The sequence below is a fragment of the Lampetra fluviatilis genome, chromosome 27, assembly GCF_964198595.1.
Source record: "Lampetra fluviatilis chromosome 27, kcLamFluv1.1, whole genome shotgun sequence".
Lineage (NCBI taxonomy): Eukaryota > Metazoa > Chordata > Hyperoartia > Petromyzontiformes > Petromyzontidae > Lampetra > Lampetra fluviatilis.
The window spans coordinates 3797400-3814995 of NC_136301.1; the positions used below are offsets into that span (position 1 = coordinate 3797400).

The 17596-nt window shown below is 50.1% G+C and overlaps 1 protein-coding gene and 1 long non-coding RNA gene across 3 annotated transcripts in view; both read right to left on the minus strand.

Annotated features, from left to right (window-relative positions):
• LOC144942307 (uncharacterized) overlaps positions 1-17596 on the minus strand; it is a 549184-nt gene that overhangs the window by 438052 nt on the left and 93536 nt on the right. The gene's annotated exons all lie outside the window — the stretch shown is intronic.
• On the minus strand, positions 8736-17585 carry TMEM9 (transmembrane protein 9). 2 transcript variants are annotated; one of them, XM_078869072.1, is made up of 5 exons: positions 17352-17585; positions 15440-15531; positions 14584-14692; positions 13315-13446; positions 8736-12950 (listed from the first exon to the last, which is right to left on the minus strand). In XM_078869072.1, exons 1-5 carry the CDS (start codon positions 17421-17423, stop codon positions 12786-12788), a joined length of 570 nt encoding a protein of 189 aa, XP_078725198.1. In that variant the 5' UTR covers positions 17424-17585; the 3' UTR covers positions 8736-12785. The 2 variants fall into 2 exon arrangements, with proteins under 2 accessions (XP_078725198.1, XP_078725199.1); XM_078869073.1 differs by having other exon boundaries at positions 8736-12947; positions 17352-17583.

Here is a 17596-nt window from a genome sequence, read left to right on the forward strand (position 1 = left end):
GCCAAGTCGACCTAGGGGTGGCCCAGAACCGGTTCAAACTCGGGTCGCCGGGTTCGTAGCGCAGCGTGCTAACCAGTAGACTACCGCTCCCCACTTTGACACACCCACGGACACAATTTATGAACCAACACACACTCATTCGAGTGATGAATAATAGATAAATGCCAATTATGTATTGTAAACACACGTCCACGTGTTCTCGCAATTAACTCATTTGCAATCATTGACATCCACGCAAGTGGCTTCCCAGCATCACGTGGCTGTCAATGCATTAGCAAATTAATTACGCAAATTAGTAGCGCAATCCCACTGATTGATTAATCAAGGCCGGCAGGCTGAACGAGTGAGCCTAATTAATTGGTAATGTTAATTGCACACTACTCTTCGTGTGTGTTTGGAGGGGTTTATAATTAGCATATTCTTTGCGTCTTTTGGTAAAGTCACGTGGATAGAACAATACAATAATACAAATAAAATTAACGTGAAAAAAGTATTATAATAATATATAATATAAATATCACGACGTTTCGATCGCAACACAAGCAATCGTCATTTTTTTCAGCTTATGACGATTGCTTGTGTTAAGATAGAAACGTCGTGATATTTGTATTCTCTTTTACTCTTTTTTCACGTTATTTTAATTTTTATTATTGTATTGTTCTATCTACGTGACTTTACCGAAAGACCCAAAGAATATTAATCACTGCAGTCAAGATTTATAATTATCGTTCACTGGACTCGACATGAAGGTGGTGCTGGTGATGTCGTAAGGAGTTGGGGCCGAAAGTTAAGCTGCACCTCGCCAAGAGGACGGTCTCTCGTCTCAAGTTTACGCCGGTTATTTGCAAGTTCCAGAGAGCCGAGTGGGGTGTACACGCCTGGCACACCCCACTCTGTGCGTTCTGCCGTATTCTCCAGATAAATAGACGCACTTCCTGGATAACGTGACCATTCTTCATTTCAACAACAACAACAAAACACTGCGTTAAGTAGTAGTAGTAATAATACTGTAGCTCTTGGGTTACGTTATACATTTCGTATAATGCCGAGCCGTTAGGAGCGATTTCATCAGAAAAATATTCACCCAGAGTCGTAAAGTCATTTTTGTGATGACTATAATAATCATCTTTGTCAATCATCATTATCATCAGCTGCCGCTGCGATGGAATTAAGTGGCATCATGAGTTGAATCATCAGCAGCATCATCATCATCGGTCCTCAGCAGCAGCAGCATCACTACCCTTGTCGCTTTCTAACAGCATCATCGGCAACAGCGCCAACATCACCATCGCCATGCAGTGCGCTGGTAGCGCAAGTGTTACAAATTCGAACTGGGGTGTTTCGCCCTTAGGAGGAGTAGTAGTAGTAGGAGGAGAAGGGGCCTCAGCCTCGAGCACATGGCGACACGCAGGTGCGGCGACACGTGTTGTCGGCACCGGGGTAGTCTCCCGATCGCAGAGTTACCTGCGCGCCCCTCCAGCTGTTCCTGTGTATCAGCCGCGCGTGGGTGAATGCCACCCAGGTGCGCCTGTGTATCAGCCAGGTTTCCCTGGCTATCGGCCAGTTGCGCCTGTATATCGGCCAGGTGTGATTAAGTGCCAGCCAGGCTCTCAGAAGGCGCATGGTTGTTGGGGGTTCGCAACGGGTGTACGGCTGGCGCGGGCGCCGGCGTGGGCAGGTGAGAGGCAGGTGTGCGATTTGACCCTGGACTCGCATTCGCCGGGTTTGCCGGCGAGGCAGGCGGGCGGTGTGCTCGCTAGTCGCGGTGCAGGCGGCGGTGCAGACGAAGGTGAGACTCGTGCAGGCGTGAGGAGTGGAGGCGATGTTATTGAACAGTCGATAGGTGCACGTTGCTGGCGTGATGCACATCCAGAGATGACGCATTCGTGCGCGCGGTGGCTGTGTGCGCATTGCGCGCAGGTGAACGGCGCAGGTGTGTCTTGTGCAGGTGTCGGCTCGCAAGGCGACGAAGAGCCGCGGTCAGGTGTTGTGTCGCAGTCGGACGCCAATCTGTCGGGTGCGTGTTACGCACGTGTCAATAGCCCAGGTGTGCTTCGGGTGGACTTTAATCAGCCGGGGTTGACTCGGCCAGGTGTATATTGCCCAGGTGTCACTCGCCCGGATGTCGATCTGACTCGCGTGAGTCGCAGGACAGGTGTGCTTCAGGTAGAGCCGAGTCCTCCAGGTGTCACTCGGTCCCGTGAGCCCCACCCAGGCGCTGCGAGTCGTGCAGGTGTGCTGCAGGTAGGGCTTATACCACGTGGTGGTGATGGCAGTGGTGGTATTAATTATGGTGGCAGTGGTGGTTATGACATTGGTGGTGGTGGTAGTCGTGGTGTTGATGATGATGGTGGTGTTGGTAGTGGTGGTTGTGGTATTGATGGTGGTTATGGTAGTAGTGGTATTGATGGTGGTGTTGGTAGTGGTGGTTATGATATTGGTGGTGGCATTGATGGTGGCAATGGTGGTTATGGTAGTAGTGGTATTGGTGGTGGTGTTGGTAGTGGTAGCGGTGGCTGTGATATTGGTGGTGGCATTGATGGTGGCAATGGTGGTTATGGTAGTAGTGGTCTTGATGGTGGTGGTGTTTGTAGTGGTAGCGGTGGCTGTGATATTGGTGGTGGTATTGGTGGTGGTGTTGGTAGTGGTAGCGGTGGTTGTGATATTGGTGGTGGCACTGATGGTGGTTATGGTAGTAGTGGTATTGGTGGTGGTGGTGATGGTAGCAGTGGGGTGTTATTGTGGCACGGCGTTAAAGCCCCGGGCGCTGCTGTGAGCCAGGAAGGCACCAGGCGCGCTCCGCCGGCACACCCGGCCGGGGAGATCTGCCGCTTGCCGGCGAGCGACGCCTCGCACGGCCGTGCCATCCCACAACGCGCACAGGTAACCGAGCTTCTTCCCCACACTCCCCCCCGCCCCCTCGCTGTCGGTAACGTCACCACGATTCTCTCCGCACGGCCCCTGAGCGCGAGTAGTCCTCCATCCAGAAGCAGCGGTTCAGCAAGGTGGCTCAACGCAAGCGGGCCCTGCTGATGAGACCACGAACGTGGAAACCGATCCAGAGGTTGACCATGAAATTACACACTCCCCAGAAGGCCGTGGTGCTGATGGGATGTGTTTTAAAAAAACTGATATGTTTTTACGTGGAGGCACAGATTGCCGGCTTAGCTCTTTTGTTACTTGTTTGCACAACGAGGCGATTGATGGTCTTTGTGGTGAGCATTATAAAGACTCGGTGGTTTCACACGACGCACAGAAACGTGTTAGAAGCACTCGGCCCCTGTGCATTGCGCAACAAAAAAAACTACAGGGACTCTTCGACTTACGAGCATTCTACTTACAAACTTTCAGAGATACGAACAAACCTGTCCGTATGTCCAGTTGCCTGTTCGGACCGAGAGTCGTAAGTTGAACCGCCGCTCAATAGATGGCGGTGGTGGTGGCATCTACATCTGCAGATCATGAAGAATCGGTGGCATCTACAGGATATTTTCAACCTTTAAAAACATTCCCCGTGTTTAGCGTACACGCCGTACAACGCGTTTGTAATCGACAGGAGTAAATTTAGACTTAGGAACAAATCGACTTACGAACAGACCTCTGGACCCTAACTCGTTCGTAAGTAGAGGAGTCCCTGTATCAGCAGTTCCCGAAGAATTACTTTCCGGCTCTTTCTTGCCTTAGGTGACCGTCAAAAGAAACTTAAAGCAAATGTGACACGGGCCATTGACCAGGCCGGGCAGCAGCAGCAGTGATGCCGAGCTGGGTAACTACTGGATCGGGTCCGTCGTCATTAAGGCTCATCAGCACAGTAGAGTCTGCTGCAAAGTGTCCTGGAAATCCAAATATGTGGAGTGGACACTTGCACGCTCTGTGGGGGGGGCGGGGGGGGGGCGGGGGGGGGGGGCGGGGGGGGGCTCCCGTGCAGCGCGTGGCTAACGCCACCACTAACAGTCGCCTCTGTAGCTGACCGCACAACCCACCAGCAGCACCCCATCATCATCTTCATCACATCCACAGCAGCAGCAGACGATTCTAGATTTGAAGCTTTCGTGACTGCAAGGATTCATATTCTTAGGTTTTTTCGGTAAAGTCACGTAGGTAAAAATTTAAAATTAATAAAAGTAAAATAAAAATAAAAATCACGACGTTTCGGAGGCAACACAAGCTTCCGTCTTCAGGTGGAACAGTCACAGCACGATAGCTGTATCAAGTGACTGTTCCACCTGAAGACGGAAGCTTGTGTTAACTCCGAAATGTCGTGATTTTTATTTTAATTTTACTTTTATTAATTTAAATGTTTTACCTACGTGACTTTACCGACAAAACCTAAGAATAAGCAGCAGACGACTCAAACGGGCTTCGCTCTCCGATAACTTACCCGGTCACTGCTGCCCTCTGCTGGGGATTAAGAGCGGTATCCAATTTCGGTCGGGTCACGGGAGATGTGGCTTTTGATCTCGGGGTTAATTTAAATTGCACAGTAGGTCCTCATTAAGACCACACGTTTATTTCACCGATCTGTTGTGCAAATGAATGAATGCGCGCGCGTGTGTATGTATCTTCATTTGTGTGCGCCGAACTCCGACATTTCAGGAGATTCATTCCCACCGCCGTTCCAGTCCTCCAGGGTCGATAAAATAACGACCACTTTGTGGGGGACGTTGAAAGGGATCGCGCCCGCCAGAGGAATGTGGAATTTCCACCATCGGCTCGGGGCTGTGAAACCGGCCACGAGCACCGCCGCTCACATGAGCAGCAAATCACTTTGACCTCGACTTGACCTGTATAAAAAAAAAAAATCGCGGGACGTGCCTTGTGAACGCGTCTGATGTACCAGTGCCCCGTCGCCCCCTGCGCCATGGAGTGGCTGCACGCCGGCTCCCGTGGGAGACGAAGCCCGTGGGGCACCGTGACCCCTCCGGAGCCCGTGACCTCTGCGGACCCAGCAATACTCCGGTAGTGCTTTCTGGGATCCGCAGTGCCTTCGGAGCCGGGCCCACCCTCGGGGCACCCCTGGCCTGGCCAGCCCGTGAGGGGCGGTGTTCACTGTGGTGTGTTCGCCGTTCGGTGTTTGCGGTCACTTTGCCACGACGGCGACGTTGTCCGCGCACCGGGCTCGCGATCGGTGCGATCTCTGGGGGCGCGGCAGTCGAAACGCGACGGGGCAGGTCGCGTGCGGTGGGTTAAGGCGTGGGTAACTGCCACCTCTCCCCGAGTCGTTTTGGCCAGCGTGGAAGAGTAGGCCAAAAATATATATACCCCCATCAAGAGGGGGGCCGGTCACTCTTGCCGTGCGCATCTCCTTCCGCAGCGCCGAGGGTCGGGCCAGCCGGGCGGCCCGGTGCGATTGTTCCGCACCCCGGCGCCGGAGCTCTTCTCTGCCGTGCAGCACAGCGAGCTCCGCGGCGACTCCCTGCCGCGTCTCGCCGCCATCGTCCTCCTCCGCCAGCCCGTCCACCAGCAGCAACAGCAAGTCCAGCAGCAGCAGCAAGTCCAGCAGCAGCAGCAGCAAGTCCAGCAGCAGCAGCAGCAGCCGATGCAGCAAGAGGAGTCTGCCTGCGTGGTTCTCAAGGAGTCTCAGATTCCAGCTGGGCTCTGCAGGACTCTTACGGATTCCTCTGTCTCCTCCACCTCCTCCACCACCACCTCCACCACCGTCTCCACCACCACCTCCACCGTCTCCTCCTCCTCCTCCTCCACCACCGTCTCCTCCACCTACTCGAGCTCCTCCCGCTGGTCCTCATCTGCCTCCCCGAGGACGGCGGCTGCTACCGTGTTCGCTCGGAGGAGCCACGCGAACGCACGCGAGAGGCTCCGGGTGAGAGGCCACGATCCCCTTAGGTTGACTAAGACTAAAATCAAACTTGGGCGGGGGGGGGGAGGTGTGATATGGCCCAGCGGGTGGCACGTTCGAGATTCTCGGTTCGGATCTGGCAGGCCACCCCAGCGATTGCTGCGGCGACGTCGCGTGAAACGAGTAGGCCATTGTGGTTCCGGGCGTAGCCCAAATTGGCGAAATTTGAAACACTGACGCTGTAATCTTAATTTTGGAGCTTTCGTGACTGCAGGAATTATTATTTGGTTCTTTCGGTAAAGTCACGTATAAAGATAAAATAATAAATTAAATAATAGCATACGACGTTTCGATTGCAACACAAGCAATCATCATCAGGTATAATGAAATAGCGACATAAAATCTAACCAGAAAACTATAGACAGACATATAAGCAGACAGATATCACCAAGATACATAGAGCAACACAGGTACAGAGAGGGGTGATCGTCTCTGTGGGGTGGCCTTAAATAGACAGAGGGGGGCGGACGCTGTACTCATCTCAATAGGGATTGCACTTAGCAGCGACAGTCTCCTTCCCACTGGCCCGACTGCAGGCCAGGCAGGTGTCACGTGGTGCTGCACGAGAATAGCTGCCACTGGGGGAGGTGGCGGGTTCCCTTCCAAATGTCCGAGGTGTAAAATGTAAAGTCGCTTATCGTCACGTGAAGAGATGGCCAGCGGACAAGGACGCTGCGTAAAACAAATTATTGAACTTAAAACTCTGATCCGTCCATGCGTCCATCCTCCCACGCGTCCGTTTCTCTCCCCGTGCATCCACGCGTCCCTTTAATCTGTCCACGAGCGGGTGCTTTGAGCGACTTCGCGTTATCGTGACCTGCAGTGTGGTTGTTGAACGCAGTACGGGGTGACACGAGACGGTTAGGTCTGGTAGAGCCGAGTCCTCGCCATGGGTGACAGAATGAGTGAAATTCACGGGAACAAAAACCATGCTGGTAGCGAAAGAAGAACGATCAGGAGGCGACTGATCACCAGTGAGTGACTCGAGTGAATCGCCGATTACTGGATCATCAATTGCCCTCATTGCCGCTTCACTCTGAGCGCTATCGGGTACAGCGGCGAGGTCGGGACTGTGTGCTCCATCCCTGGCTTGACAGCATGTCCGTATGTGTCCGTCCGTGCATGTCCGTGCCCTCAGGTGCGTAACCTGAACCACATGTTCCTGCTCCTGCGTCACCTGGTGCCGCTGGACTGTGCGCACCACCGGCCGTCGCGAGTGACAACGCTGCGCGCGACGCTCCGCTACATTCGCCTGCTGCAGGCCGTGCTGGCGGAGACCCCCACGGCGAGCAGCTCCTCCCCGCGCGGCGTGTGACATGGGAGGGGGGGGGGCAGCGGTGGTTAACCGACCTCGAAATGCAGCGCGGGTGTGTTTGGTGAAGGGTATGGCTATTGCGCCCACCAACCCAGCCAGGTGCGTGTGAGTACGATGCCAACCGTGCTAATTGGAGATGCGGGAGCAGGGGCGGGGGGGGAAGGACAAAAAACTGTTCTAAATAAATTAGCTTTCAATTTAGATTATCATTTTAAAGTGCATAGCTCCCGTGGGAAGTGTTCCAGGCGGCTGCAGAAGCGCATCTGAAAGGGCGCGATGCGGTGACGAGTCTTTGTTCGATGGCTAGCCAGAAGCTGCTGCTGCTGCTGCTGCGAGGATGACCTGGAGTTTGCGTGGTGCAGTTGCCCGTCCACGTGGGTGTCGCTTGTAACGGGGGTGTGGCAAGAAGGTGCGTGTCAGGTCATGAGGTCGTGACGGCCAATGCCAATCGTGCCTCCTTCCCTCTGCCGGATCCGACAGCCGTTGGTTCCGCAGTCGACACGTCCATGCGATAACATCAAAGTGACTGCCTTTCTCTCAAACGATGGCTGTCGGATGTGAAACACGAGCCGCGTGGACAGACAGAAACTTCTCGATCTCCGTTAAGCAATACAAAAAAATAATCAAACCATATGCAAAAACGTCGCCAAGCCTTTATTTTGCATATCCAGCACAATGACATGTGCACGAATGTGTACATCTACTCGCCGGGTGGGTGGGTAGGAGTTGGTCGGAATGCTCAAACCCTTGCGCTCGTTCTGAGCTCCCTATCATTAGGTGGCGTGGACACCGTGGCGAGATCTTTAACGTCTATTGAGTGCCCTATGTTGTGCTTTGCTCGTTTGCTCCGGCACCGTCGCGATACGTTTGGACTTGAGTGCACGACACTGTCCTATAGTTTACTGGTAGAAACCTCCTGGTTAGATCAGCCCACAAGGGATTATTGTGTCCGCCCATCGTGCATCCAAAAATGGGTGGGGTGGGGAGGGGCTGGTCACCCCGTGGTGCCCTTATAAAACTCAACGTTAAACCTACTCACGCCGGCTTGTGCCCGCCCTCAGTCGGGCATATTTGCGGAATACACCACGCCGCCGGTTGACCCTGGCCATTGACCGAGCAACCCAACGTTCCTACCAGCTACCTCCGCAGGAATGTGTTTTAAGTTACGTTCCATAAAATTATTCGAGTAAGCCTCGATTTTTTTTCTCCCAATCATTGATGTGGTTTCAACACTATTCTCAAATTTGCGTCTGGTTTTGTGTGCGGATGCGTGAAGACATGGACTTAATCCACATCAGCTCAAGTTTCTATAACTGTATAATTTGTCGCGTAACTTCGACCTGCCTCATTTGCATTCTGTAATGTTCCATTCGTATAATCTTGTCGTTCCAGTCGCACATTTGTTATTGTGCAATTTGTCCGAATCGTAAATAAACCGATGCGCATATCACGCGCCATAAGAATCGAAGAAACAAATTCGAGCGTGACGCGCCTCTTACTCATCATCCACCGCCGCAATACACAACATTTGTACACTTTTTTTTTTAAACAATTGCTTTAAAGTTTGTTTATTTTGTTGTGTGTGTGTATAATCACAAGACCGCGATTCACATTCCTCGCTTGAACCATTTAAATTGCACACGCAAATCGATAAATTAACACGTGGAATTAGTTAACGTTAAAGTTTACATTTGAGAGGTCTGATTCGCAAAACAAGTCGAAGCGTCTCCGGCTCAGAGCCACAACGGAGCGGGTGCCCCCCAACCCTCCCCCAACCCTCCCCCCCCACCCACCGAGCCAATGGTTGGAAATTCCATATTTCCATGCCAGGGACAAATCCACTCAAAAGGACGACGCCCAGTCGACTCGTTTAATTGCCTCCACAGAGCAATTAACGAAACGTCCAAGAGACTCTGGGATAAATGTTCCAGAGGTTCGCAGTCCCCATCCAGAAGGCCGCCCTAGTTGACTGCAGCTGGATTGATTGTAACGGGCACAAAATCTAATTCACACGATGGATGGCCAGTGCCACGCATCCGATCACCATATTTTCTTTTGTATTACTCAAATCGAATTGACAGCAACATCACCCTTTTACGGTTAAAAACTACCGCAGACTAAAGGCGTTCAACATAGCACTTCCCTTCGTGATAGCCTTGTTAGAATGGCGTGAATACCAAAGGTACTAAATTATATTACTAGCACATTACACCTAAGTGAGATAACCATGTCATCCCCCCCCCAACCACCACCCTTACTTAAAAACAAACGCCTATTGATGCTCGTTCTTCAATTAACAAGAGAGCGGAGAAGGATGTTGTGGCCTTTAAGACAATTGATTGACTTCCTTTCTATGCATTCATTAATAAGTAACGCACAGCACTTACAAACCAGTCCTGGCAATTAAATTTCCAAATTGCAAAAAGCGAAACAAAATCATTGAAGCAAATTGCAAAGTCTACAGCGCAGCTTATTTAAGAGTCCTTGGGCTAAGGTATATTGGCTACAGCTTACTCCAAGAGACTCCTTCATAGCAACTCGTGAAATTAATAAAGTTTTTTTTATGACACGGTGCCGGATGAAATTGCCACATGATACGGACTACTAAAGTTGAAATCCTGCTGTGCGGACTTCAGGCAAGACTTTGCCAGAACTCCAACCGCAGTCGTTCTGCCATTAGGAAATGTGGAATTTCCACCAAATGGTCCAGCAGAGCTGAGAACAGCACCACGGTTGATTAAGCAGGGATGCGCTTTTTAGTCGGGGCACCATCGCTTCCAAAGGGACAATTGGCCAACGGAGTCAGGAATAAGGAAGGAACGACAGCCAATAGAGGAGTGAGCGTGCAACCGCAGTCGTTCTGCCATTAGGAAATGTGGAATTTCCACCAAATTGTCCAGCAGAGCTGAGAACAGCACCACGGTTGATTAAGCAGGGATGCGCTTTTTAGCCGGGGCACCGTCGCTTCCAAAGGGAAAATTGGCCAACGGAGTTGGGAATAAGGAAGGAACGACAGCCAATGGAGGAGTGAGCGTGCGACGTACGCTGCGGAGATAGAGCTGTGAAACCAGCTCGTGTAGCAGGTGCTTGGTGGATTATTACACCGTGGGATTTGAGAGACGGCTACAGCTTGGGGAGTCCATCATCAAGCAGTAGTTCGATCATCGTGGACGATTAATATATTTGCATGACAATTAGCGTCACTTTTAACAGGTTTCACAGAATTGGTGCAATCACCTTTCAGACAATAAGTAAACAAATAACAATTAAATAACGGAGTGCACAAACAATTAATTATAACCAAGACAATGCACCATTGTGGTGCCTTGCCTTTTGAATACTCAAATACTAACATATACAATGTTCAGTCCCACACAAGTAGGTATTGAAATCTTCGCCTAAGACAAACTCGTTAAGCAAATTAGAAGAGCAAATGTGTTTTACAAGCGTCAACGTGAGACCATTAAGTGTATCAGTGTGCCTCTGTGTGTCTGTCTCTAGGTATGTCTTTAATTGTCCGTGTGTGCGCATGTGGGTCTGTGTGTGTCGGTGTATATATCTTTGTGTCCGTCTGTGTATGGATGTCTAGGAAGTGGTTCTCTGTTACCTTTTGCCAAGCAGTGGATAGAGAACGGCACTTAATTGCGAACAAAACGTGTTCAACTCTAAATGCCATCAGCGGACTATAAAACACCGGCTGGTGCACGTGGAGAGTGTGTGTGTGTATTATTCATCCTGCTTCTACATTACAGTTTATAATGTAACCAATCATTGATCTGAGGCCATTAAAATGAGGACCACTTTGTGAGAAGTCAATGTGGATTTCCCTAGAGGGTCTGGGTCCCCTGCCATGAAAATAAGGAATTTTCATCACCGGCTCAGAGCCACCAACGGAGAGATGACCGCTGGACAATCCTCATTCAAGATAATAAATAATGTTGTACACGTGCAGCCCAGCTTGTCAATCCACTGCTGACCGAGGGCTTCCCCACACCGTTCCGGCCATACTTCACCACAATGTGAAAAATGGCTTGGTGATGGAAGGGTTCATAGACGTGAGAGTACGGTACAATGGATTTGTTGCTGCACTGCCCTCTGCTGCTTACAACGTAATCCTGGGATAAATAAAAGTACAGAGACTCCTCTATTTACAAACAGTCAACTTATGAACTTTCAAAGACACGAACAAACCTGTCCATATGTCCAGTTGCCTGTTCGGACAGAGATTCGTAAGTTCAACCTCTGCACAATAGATGGCGGTGCTGGCATCTACATCTGAAAGAACATGAAGAACCAGTGGCATCTACATCTGCAGAACATGAAGAACCAGTGGCATCTACAGGAGATTTACAACAATTAAAGCCATTCCCCGTGTTTAGTTTACACGCCATACAACATGTTTGGAATCGACAGGAGTAAAGTTGGACTTACGAACAAATCGACTTACGAACAGACCTCTTGAACCTAACTCGTTTGTAAGTAGAGGAGTCCCTGTAAAATGGAGCACTGCGCATCTCTGATGGATGCACCCGATTGAGGTGGCAGGAATTCCACATTTGCATGGCTGGGGCCCAGTCCACTGTCTCCGGAAGGATGACAAAGCTGTAAGGGAGGAGGAAAATGTTTGGCGGTTGTGGCGGTGCACAAATCCATTCGCTCCTACACTTGCCCCCCCCACCCCAACCGTGCCCTCCCCAGTGGCTTTAACCCCTTTGGCAGACATTAAAGATGCCCGGCCAACTGCTGCAAAGTACATCACACAGTGGGCGCACGGCAACATGGCAGCACACCTGCATTAATGGGGCCCCATACCATTTCGGCGAGCGCGTGAGCTTTGAAGTTGAAATACAGCTTTGAAGTTGCCAAACCCTTTGAAGTGTGATGTTGCTCCGCATTTTGAGTATAAAGCTTTGGGATTTGTGAACCGACGAGACTGTATAATCTCCTGAACGAGATATCAAAAGCGCCCTACATAACTCTGGCTGCACAAATCGGTGCTAAATAAGCAGACGTTGGGGTTGCAAGGTTTCCCACTGACCAAGGGACGTAATTTAAGCAGGAGCAATATTAGTTATTTTTCGAGACGGAGAACTAGTTGGATTTTTGCATTTGAAGAGACGGCAGCTGCATGCAGAGAATTCTAGGATTTTTATGGCAGGTTAGGGTAAGCTACTTGTTAGTCCCCAAATAGAACGAGGAAGATGAGGACGTGGTAAGGAATGGGTGGGACATGTGCAGAGGATGGAGGAGGGCAAGTTAACGTGAGTGACATTGTAGTGGCACTCACAGATTACCTACGAGAAAAAAATACCTAATACAGCCGCGTCTCAAGATGCTGTACTGAAACAGTCAACATTTATTTTATAGAGAGAAGCAGACAGCCATCGGCAGATTCTGTCTATACGGTTATTAGCTGTATCAGCCAGTCACTCTCCTGCAGCTGCATCTGCTGCATGTACTCAATCAACCTTCGCTCGCCGTGTGTTTTAATCGCTTGCTGCTGCTGCCGCCACCGGCATCGTCACCGCCGTCACCGCCGTCACCACTGCCACCACCGCCGCCACCGCCGCCACCGCCGCCACCACCGCCACCACCGCCGTCACCGCCGCCACCTTAGCTGAGTAGATTGTGTCGGTCGAAGACGGTGCGCCGCTGCTCCTGCACCTGCCGCTTCCAGCGCTCCTGCGCTCCCTCCACGCGCTCCAGCACGGTTCCGGCGCGACCCCGCGACCCCAAGCCCGCCGACATGCGGTCGTACGCAAACGAGCGCGGTTCCTGCTGTGTGGACACGGGAGAGGGGGGAGGCAGAGAAGGAGAAAGGAGGGAGAGAGAAGTGGTTAAAAGGAAGAAGCAATCGCCCAAAAACAACAAATATTTGGCGAGAGGTGGCCAGGCGGCACCATCATCGAAGGGTTCTACGCCTGTCGTGTCGCACTATACTGATGCAACAGCTGCATGGGAACACAATTTCAACAGAATTGGGGGAAAAAAGACATGTTTTGAACAGCTGCACAAATACGACGAAGCGGCTGGTAACAGCTGTGTGGCAACAATGGGGTGCAAATGGGCGGTCGGTGAAGTGCGCCGTTTCCTCGCGTGGTGCGTGGTGGTGCCGTTGCAGTGGTCGTGTGGATAGGGTCACCTCGGTCTCCGTCTCGGCGTGCAGCGCCGGCGCGTGGGCATCCGACTTGCGGATAAGCGGGTCCACCAGCATGAGGAAGGCCATGTAGACCAGCAGGGCGCCCACAATGGTCAGGTAGATAATGATTGTGACCTGCACGTGCGTTTGTGTCAAAGACACACACGCGTATATATGGGGGTGGTGACATCGCCGCGTGTGGTGGCGCATTTGACACGTTGCAGAAATTTGCACTGTGAACCCAGTGGTCACCCTGGTTAATACTGCGCTTGTATTAACCACGAACAATTTCAGGCATCGTCTGCTTCGAAGCGGACGTTAAAGGTCCCCGTGACGTTATAAAAAATAATTAGGCCACGTGTGTTGGAGTCACGGTCCAAATATTTGAAAATAACTGCCAAGTGACCGAACATGGTAAAACCTCAAGAGAAATTGCCCCTTACTGTGAAGTTACTTTAGACAATACTACTCATCTGTGCAACATAGCAACTCCATACCTGTCAACCCCTTATCAACTGCCTACCTTATTACAGACCAATTTAGACCTGATTGGTCACCCCGTGCCCTTATAAATCTCAACTTTCATCATACATCGTCCCATCACAAGGGAGAAATAAATAAAAATTGCCCGTATTGAAATGGCTGTACGCCATATGGACCTCAAAACTCAATTTCCATGGACAAAAATACGGGTAAACCGTATGGGTTGAGAGATATGCAACTTTGTGATAGTCTTGCAACATACTCATGAACGTGTCTAAGGGATGCACACATGCAAAAGCACACATACATCTTATACATATACATGCACTTCACACTGCCACACCAATTGCACACATCCGTTATACACACTGCCAATAAATAGAAATATCCTTTTTATAGCAATGTACACTGTAGGGGCAAGTGATGTTAGGGAACACATATTGGGGTCAAAATCGTACCCGGTACTCAATTAAGGATGAGTTTACTTTGGGGAGGCACAAGACCGGTTCAGATATTCGTCACTGATGTTGGCCATAAGCAGAAATCAAACTCGGGTTGACAGGTTCATAGTGCAGTGCGCTAACCGCTACAACAGGTGCACAAAGACAAAGATCCCCCATATAGCCTTAACAGACTGTTGGGGCAGCCAAGTGCTGTTAGCGAACACCTATGAAGGCCGGCAAGGTACACGAGGGGGTGGGTGGCCAGCACCACGCCCGACAGGTGCACGCTCGTGCACACACACACACGTGCAAGTGGTTAGACTCCGGTTGGCTCGACTGGCCGCACCTTGATGGTGACAGTGCTGCGCTCCTCGTACTTGCACTCGCAGCGCAGGCAGTATGCCTCCACGTCACTCCCCGGCACTGGCATGGGTTTCACCACATGCAGGCAGTCACTGCACACACGCGCGTGCGAAACAAACACGCGGATACACAGACACAATGCAGTTTTTAGCGAGCTACAGGCCAAAAATGATAACAATTTAACTGTTCTAAGAGTAAACATGCAAACATGCACTCTCATTCAGACACAGCTGCTTCAACAGGCAATACTCTCCAAGACACACGACAATATAGCGCCTTTTGCAAATGAAAGATAATTGAAACACTCGTACAGCTCGTATATATTCTGTGTGAACTGGCTGTGTGCAGAATGTTATTACTTACATAATATATTCACGCTACCAAGGACCATTGCCTGAATGAAATGTCACCCATTATATATTTTTCCTTTCAAGGCTGTGTTATTGACGAAAGTAGATCTGTGGCATCTGCTTCCGTGGGCCGTTCTCTAACATGAAGGATGCACTGCTCTGGGAGAGATCCGAATGGATCATTTGTATCATGACATGACACCGACGGAATGGATTAATTGCATCATGACATGACACTGACGGAATTGATTATTTGTATCATGACACTACACCGACGGCACAATCACAACATTACTTTGAAATTGCAAAATCAATACATCCCTGCGTAGGATCCCCCCTCTCTGAGTCTCAAGTCTTGAGACTCGGAGAATTTTCTGAATAAAGAAATAAATCAAACTATGTATTATTGTATTCAGCTGCCGTGCAGTCAATCACTTTTGTCAGTCTGCGCGGTTCAACAGTTCCGTGGCAATTTGCCACCAGTCTCACCAGTCTTTCTGCGGCACATTGTTGGTGTAGACCTTTCCCGCAAATGCCTTGTACTGGGGACAGATGCACTTGCATCGCGCGTCTTCAGATTTCTGGGAGGAAAAGCATCGCAGGTCATGGCTCGCAAACCTCTGCTATCTCTCCACAACACCGACAATGTCATCCAGCAAAGCCGGCCATAACCTATCACCACACACCACCTTCTTGGTTCTTTCGGTAAAGTCACGTAGAAGGGAAGTAATAAAATAATAAAAATAAAACACAATAAAATAATTCTCACGACGTTTCGGCCACAACGCAAGCAGCCGTCCTCAGGTGAAAACCAGGTCCGTCGAGGCCTCGACGGTCCGTCACCTGAGGACGGCTGCTTGCGTTGTGGCCGAAACGTCGTGAGAATTATTTTATTATGTTTTATTATTATTTTATTACTTTCCTTCTACGTGACTTTACCGAAAGAACCAAGAAGATGAATCCCTGCAGTCACGAAAGCTTTAAATCGAAATTTAACCACACACCACGTCGGCGCAAAAAACAACGCACCGGCCCCTTTACAAGACGCCGTCTACAAACAAACAAAAAAACATATCCTTCGCTTTTCACAATTCAGGGCGGTCGCTTACGATGTTTCAGTACATTTGAGTCAAAGTATCTGGCCCGCGTGGGAGAGTAGGACCGCATCTAGAGCTCCCTCTAATGGGTGCACTTCCGCCAGCAGTTGGCGTTTGTAAAATATTGCAGGGCTACACATTTACTGTGAGCCGGGTCCTCCGGTTTTCCCCTCCACATTTAGAAGCACGCATTGAGATTATTTAGATTATTTTGGTGCTATAAATGTCCAAATGACGGGCCACTTTGTTCAGCTATCATTTGTGGCCAGGTCGCTTCTGAAAAATAAGTTAATGCCTCAGTGGGCATTGCCTGGTAGGATGGGGATGATTCTAAATTTGAAGTTTTCGTGACTGCAGGGATCCATACTCTTTGATAGGGATGGTTTAGTTGAATTTGTATGTGTTTTGAGTGATTTGTTTACCTTATACCTTTCTCGTACTCTCCACCACTAGCATGTTTTTGTACTGTTTGTTGCTGTAACGTTCTTACCCGCCCCTACTGGACATCTGTAAAAAAATATCTTTATAGCTCATCGGATTATTCCAGTACAAATATTCTGATTTGGCAGAGGGCTGGCAAGGTGTGGTGCCATCAACGACTTCGTGTCTCTGACGATATCTTTAATCATCAGTGGCTCACCACGGGCCATTGGCAATCCATCAACAGCACCTACAATACCACCAGTGGAACCTCATTTGCCAGTAAAAAATATGATAATAGGGTTTTTACCCTTCTATCTGGCAACAAAACTGGCACCTACAATGCCGAACACAGAATCTCCGGCAGTGACCGGTAAACGGGAAAAGGCCACTCGCCCGACATCACATGACTTAGTTACAAAAATCACACACAGTCTCATCGTTTACCAAAGCTAAATAACGCGAAATCTTAGGTGTACCGACCCTGCCAATAAACGAAAACTATCGTTCTACACCATTGCAATATCGATGTACTAATAGCACAAATGCGTAGACGCGAGCCTGTGTATGCACAAATTCGGATGGTCGATTTGTATCAATAATAAAGAATCCAAACCCGCGTTTGACATCCCAGGAATCACAAACAAGATACTTTCCCGTCCGATACTTATTGTTTGCTTAGGTCGAGCCTTAATTTAAGTAACTTGGGCTGCAATTAACGAGGAGAGAAACCATCGACTCCCTTAGGCTGAAGCCTACACCTTCTCCTGGATCCGGCCACGGGGTGCCCCCTCGCATTTCTCGGCCAAGCGACCAGGAAAAATGCGTATGGCTCGGTTCGGGGAAAATAGGGGTGGGGTGTGTGAAACAAAACAAGAACTTACTTTCGAGTCGTCCGACGTGACGAGCACAAAGAGTGTGAGCGCGACTGCGACTGTAAACAACCTGAGCATCATCGCGACCCCCTTTGCTTATTTCGGCGTTTCGATTAAAATCATCGGCAGCCTGTCTACTAGGCCGCGGCGCTCAGGGAAAGCCGTCCCTGTGCCAGCGCTGTGATTGGCCACGTCTCGGTGACGTCACCGCGATTGCGCAATCCCCGCGGTGCCTTTTGGAGGGTGACGTCATC

What these genes read in the sequence shown, in the direction of transcription:
- TMEM9 (XM_078869072.1), bottom strand. Translation starts at nt 17,423, where the DNA reads ATGATGCTCAGGTTGTTTACAGTCGCAGTCGCGCTCACACTCTTTGTG. An exon ending in AATGTGCCGCAGAAAGACTG is followed by an intron (nt 14,693 to 15,439) that starts GTGAGACTGGTG and finishes GCGTGTGTGCAG; the next exon opens with TGACTGCCTGCATGTGGTGA. An exon ending in GCAGCACTGTCACCATCAAG is followed by an intron (nt 13,447 to 14,583) that starts GTGCGGCCAGTC and finishes ACGCACGTGCAG; the next exon opens with GTCACAATCATTATCTACCT.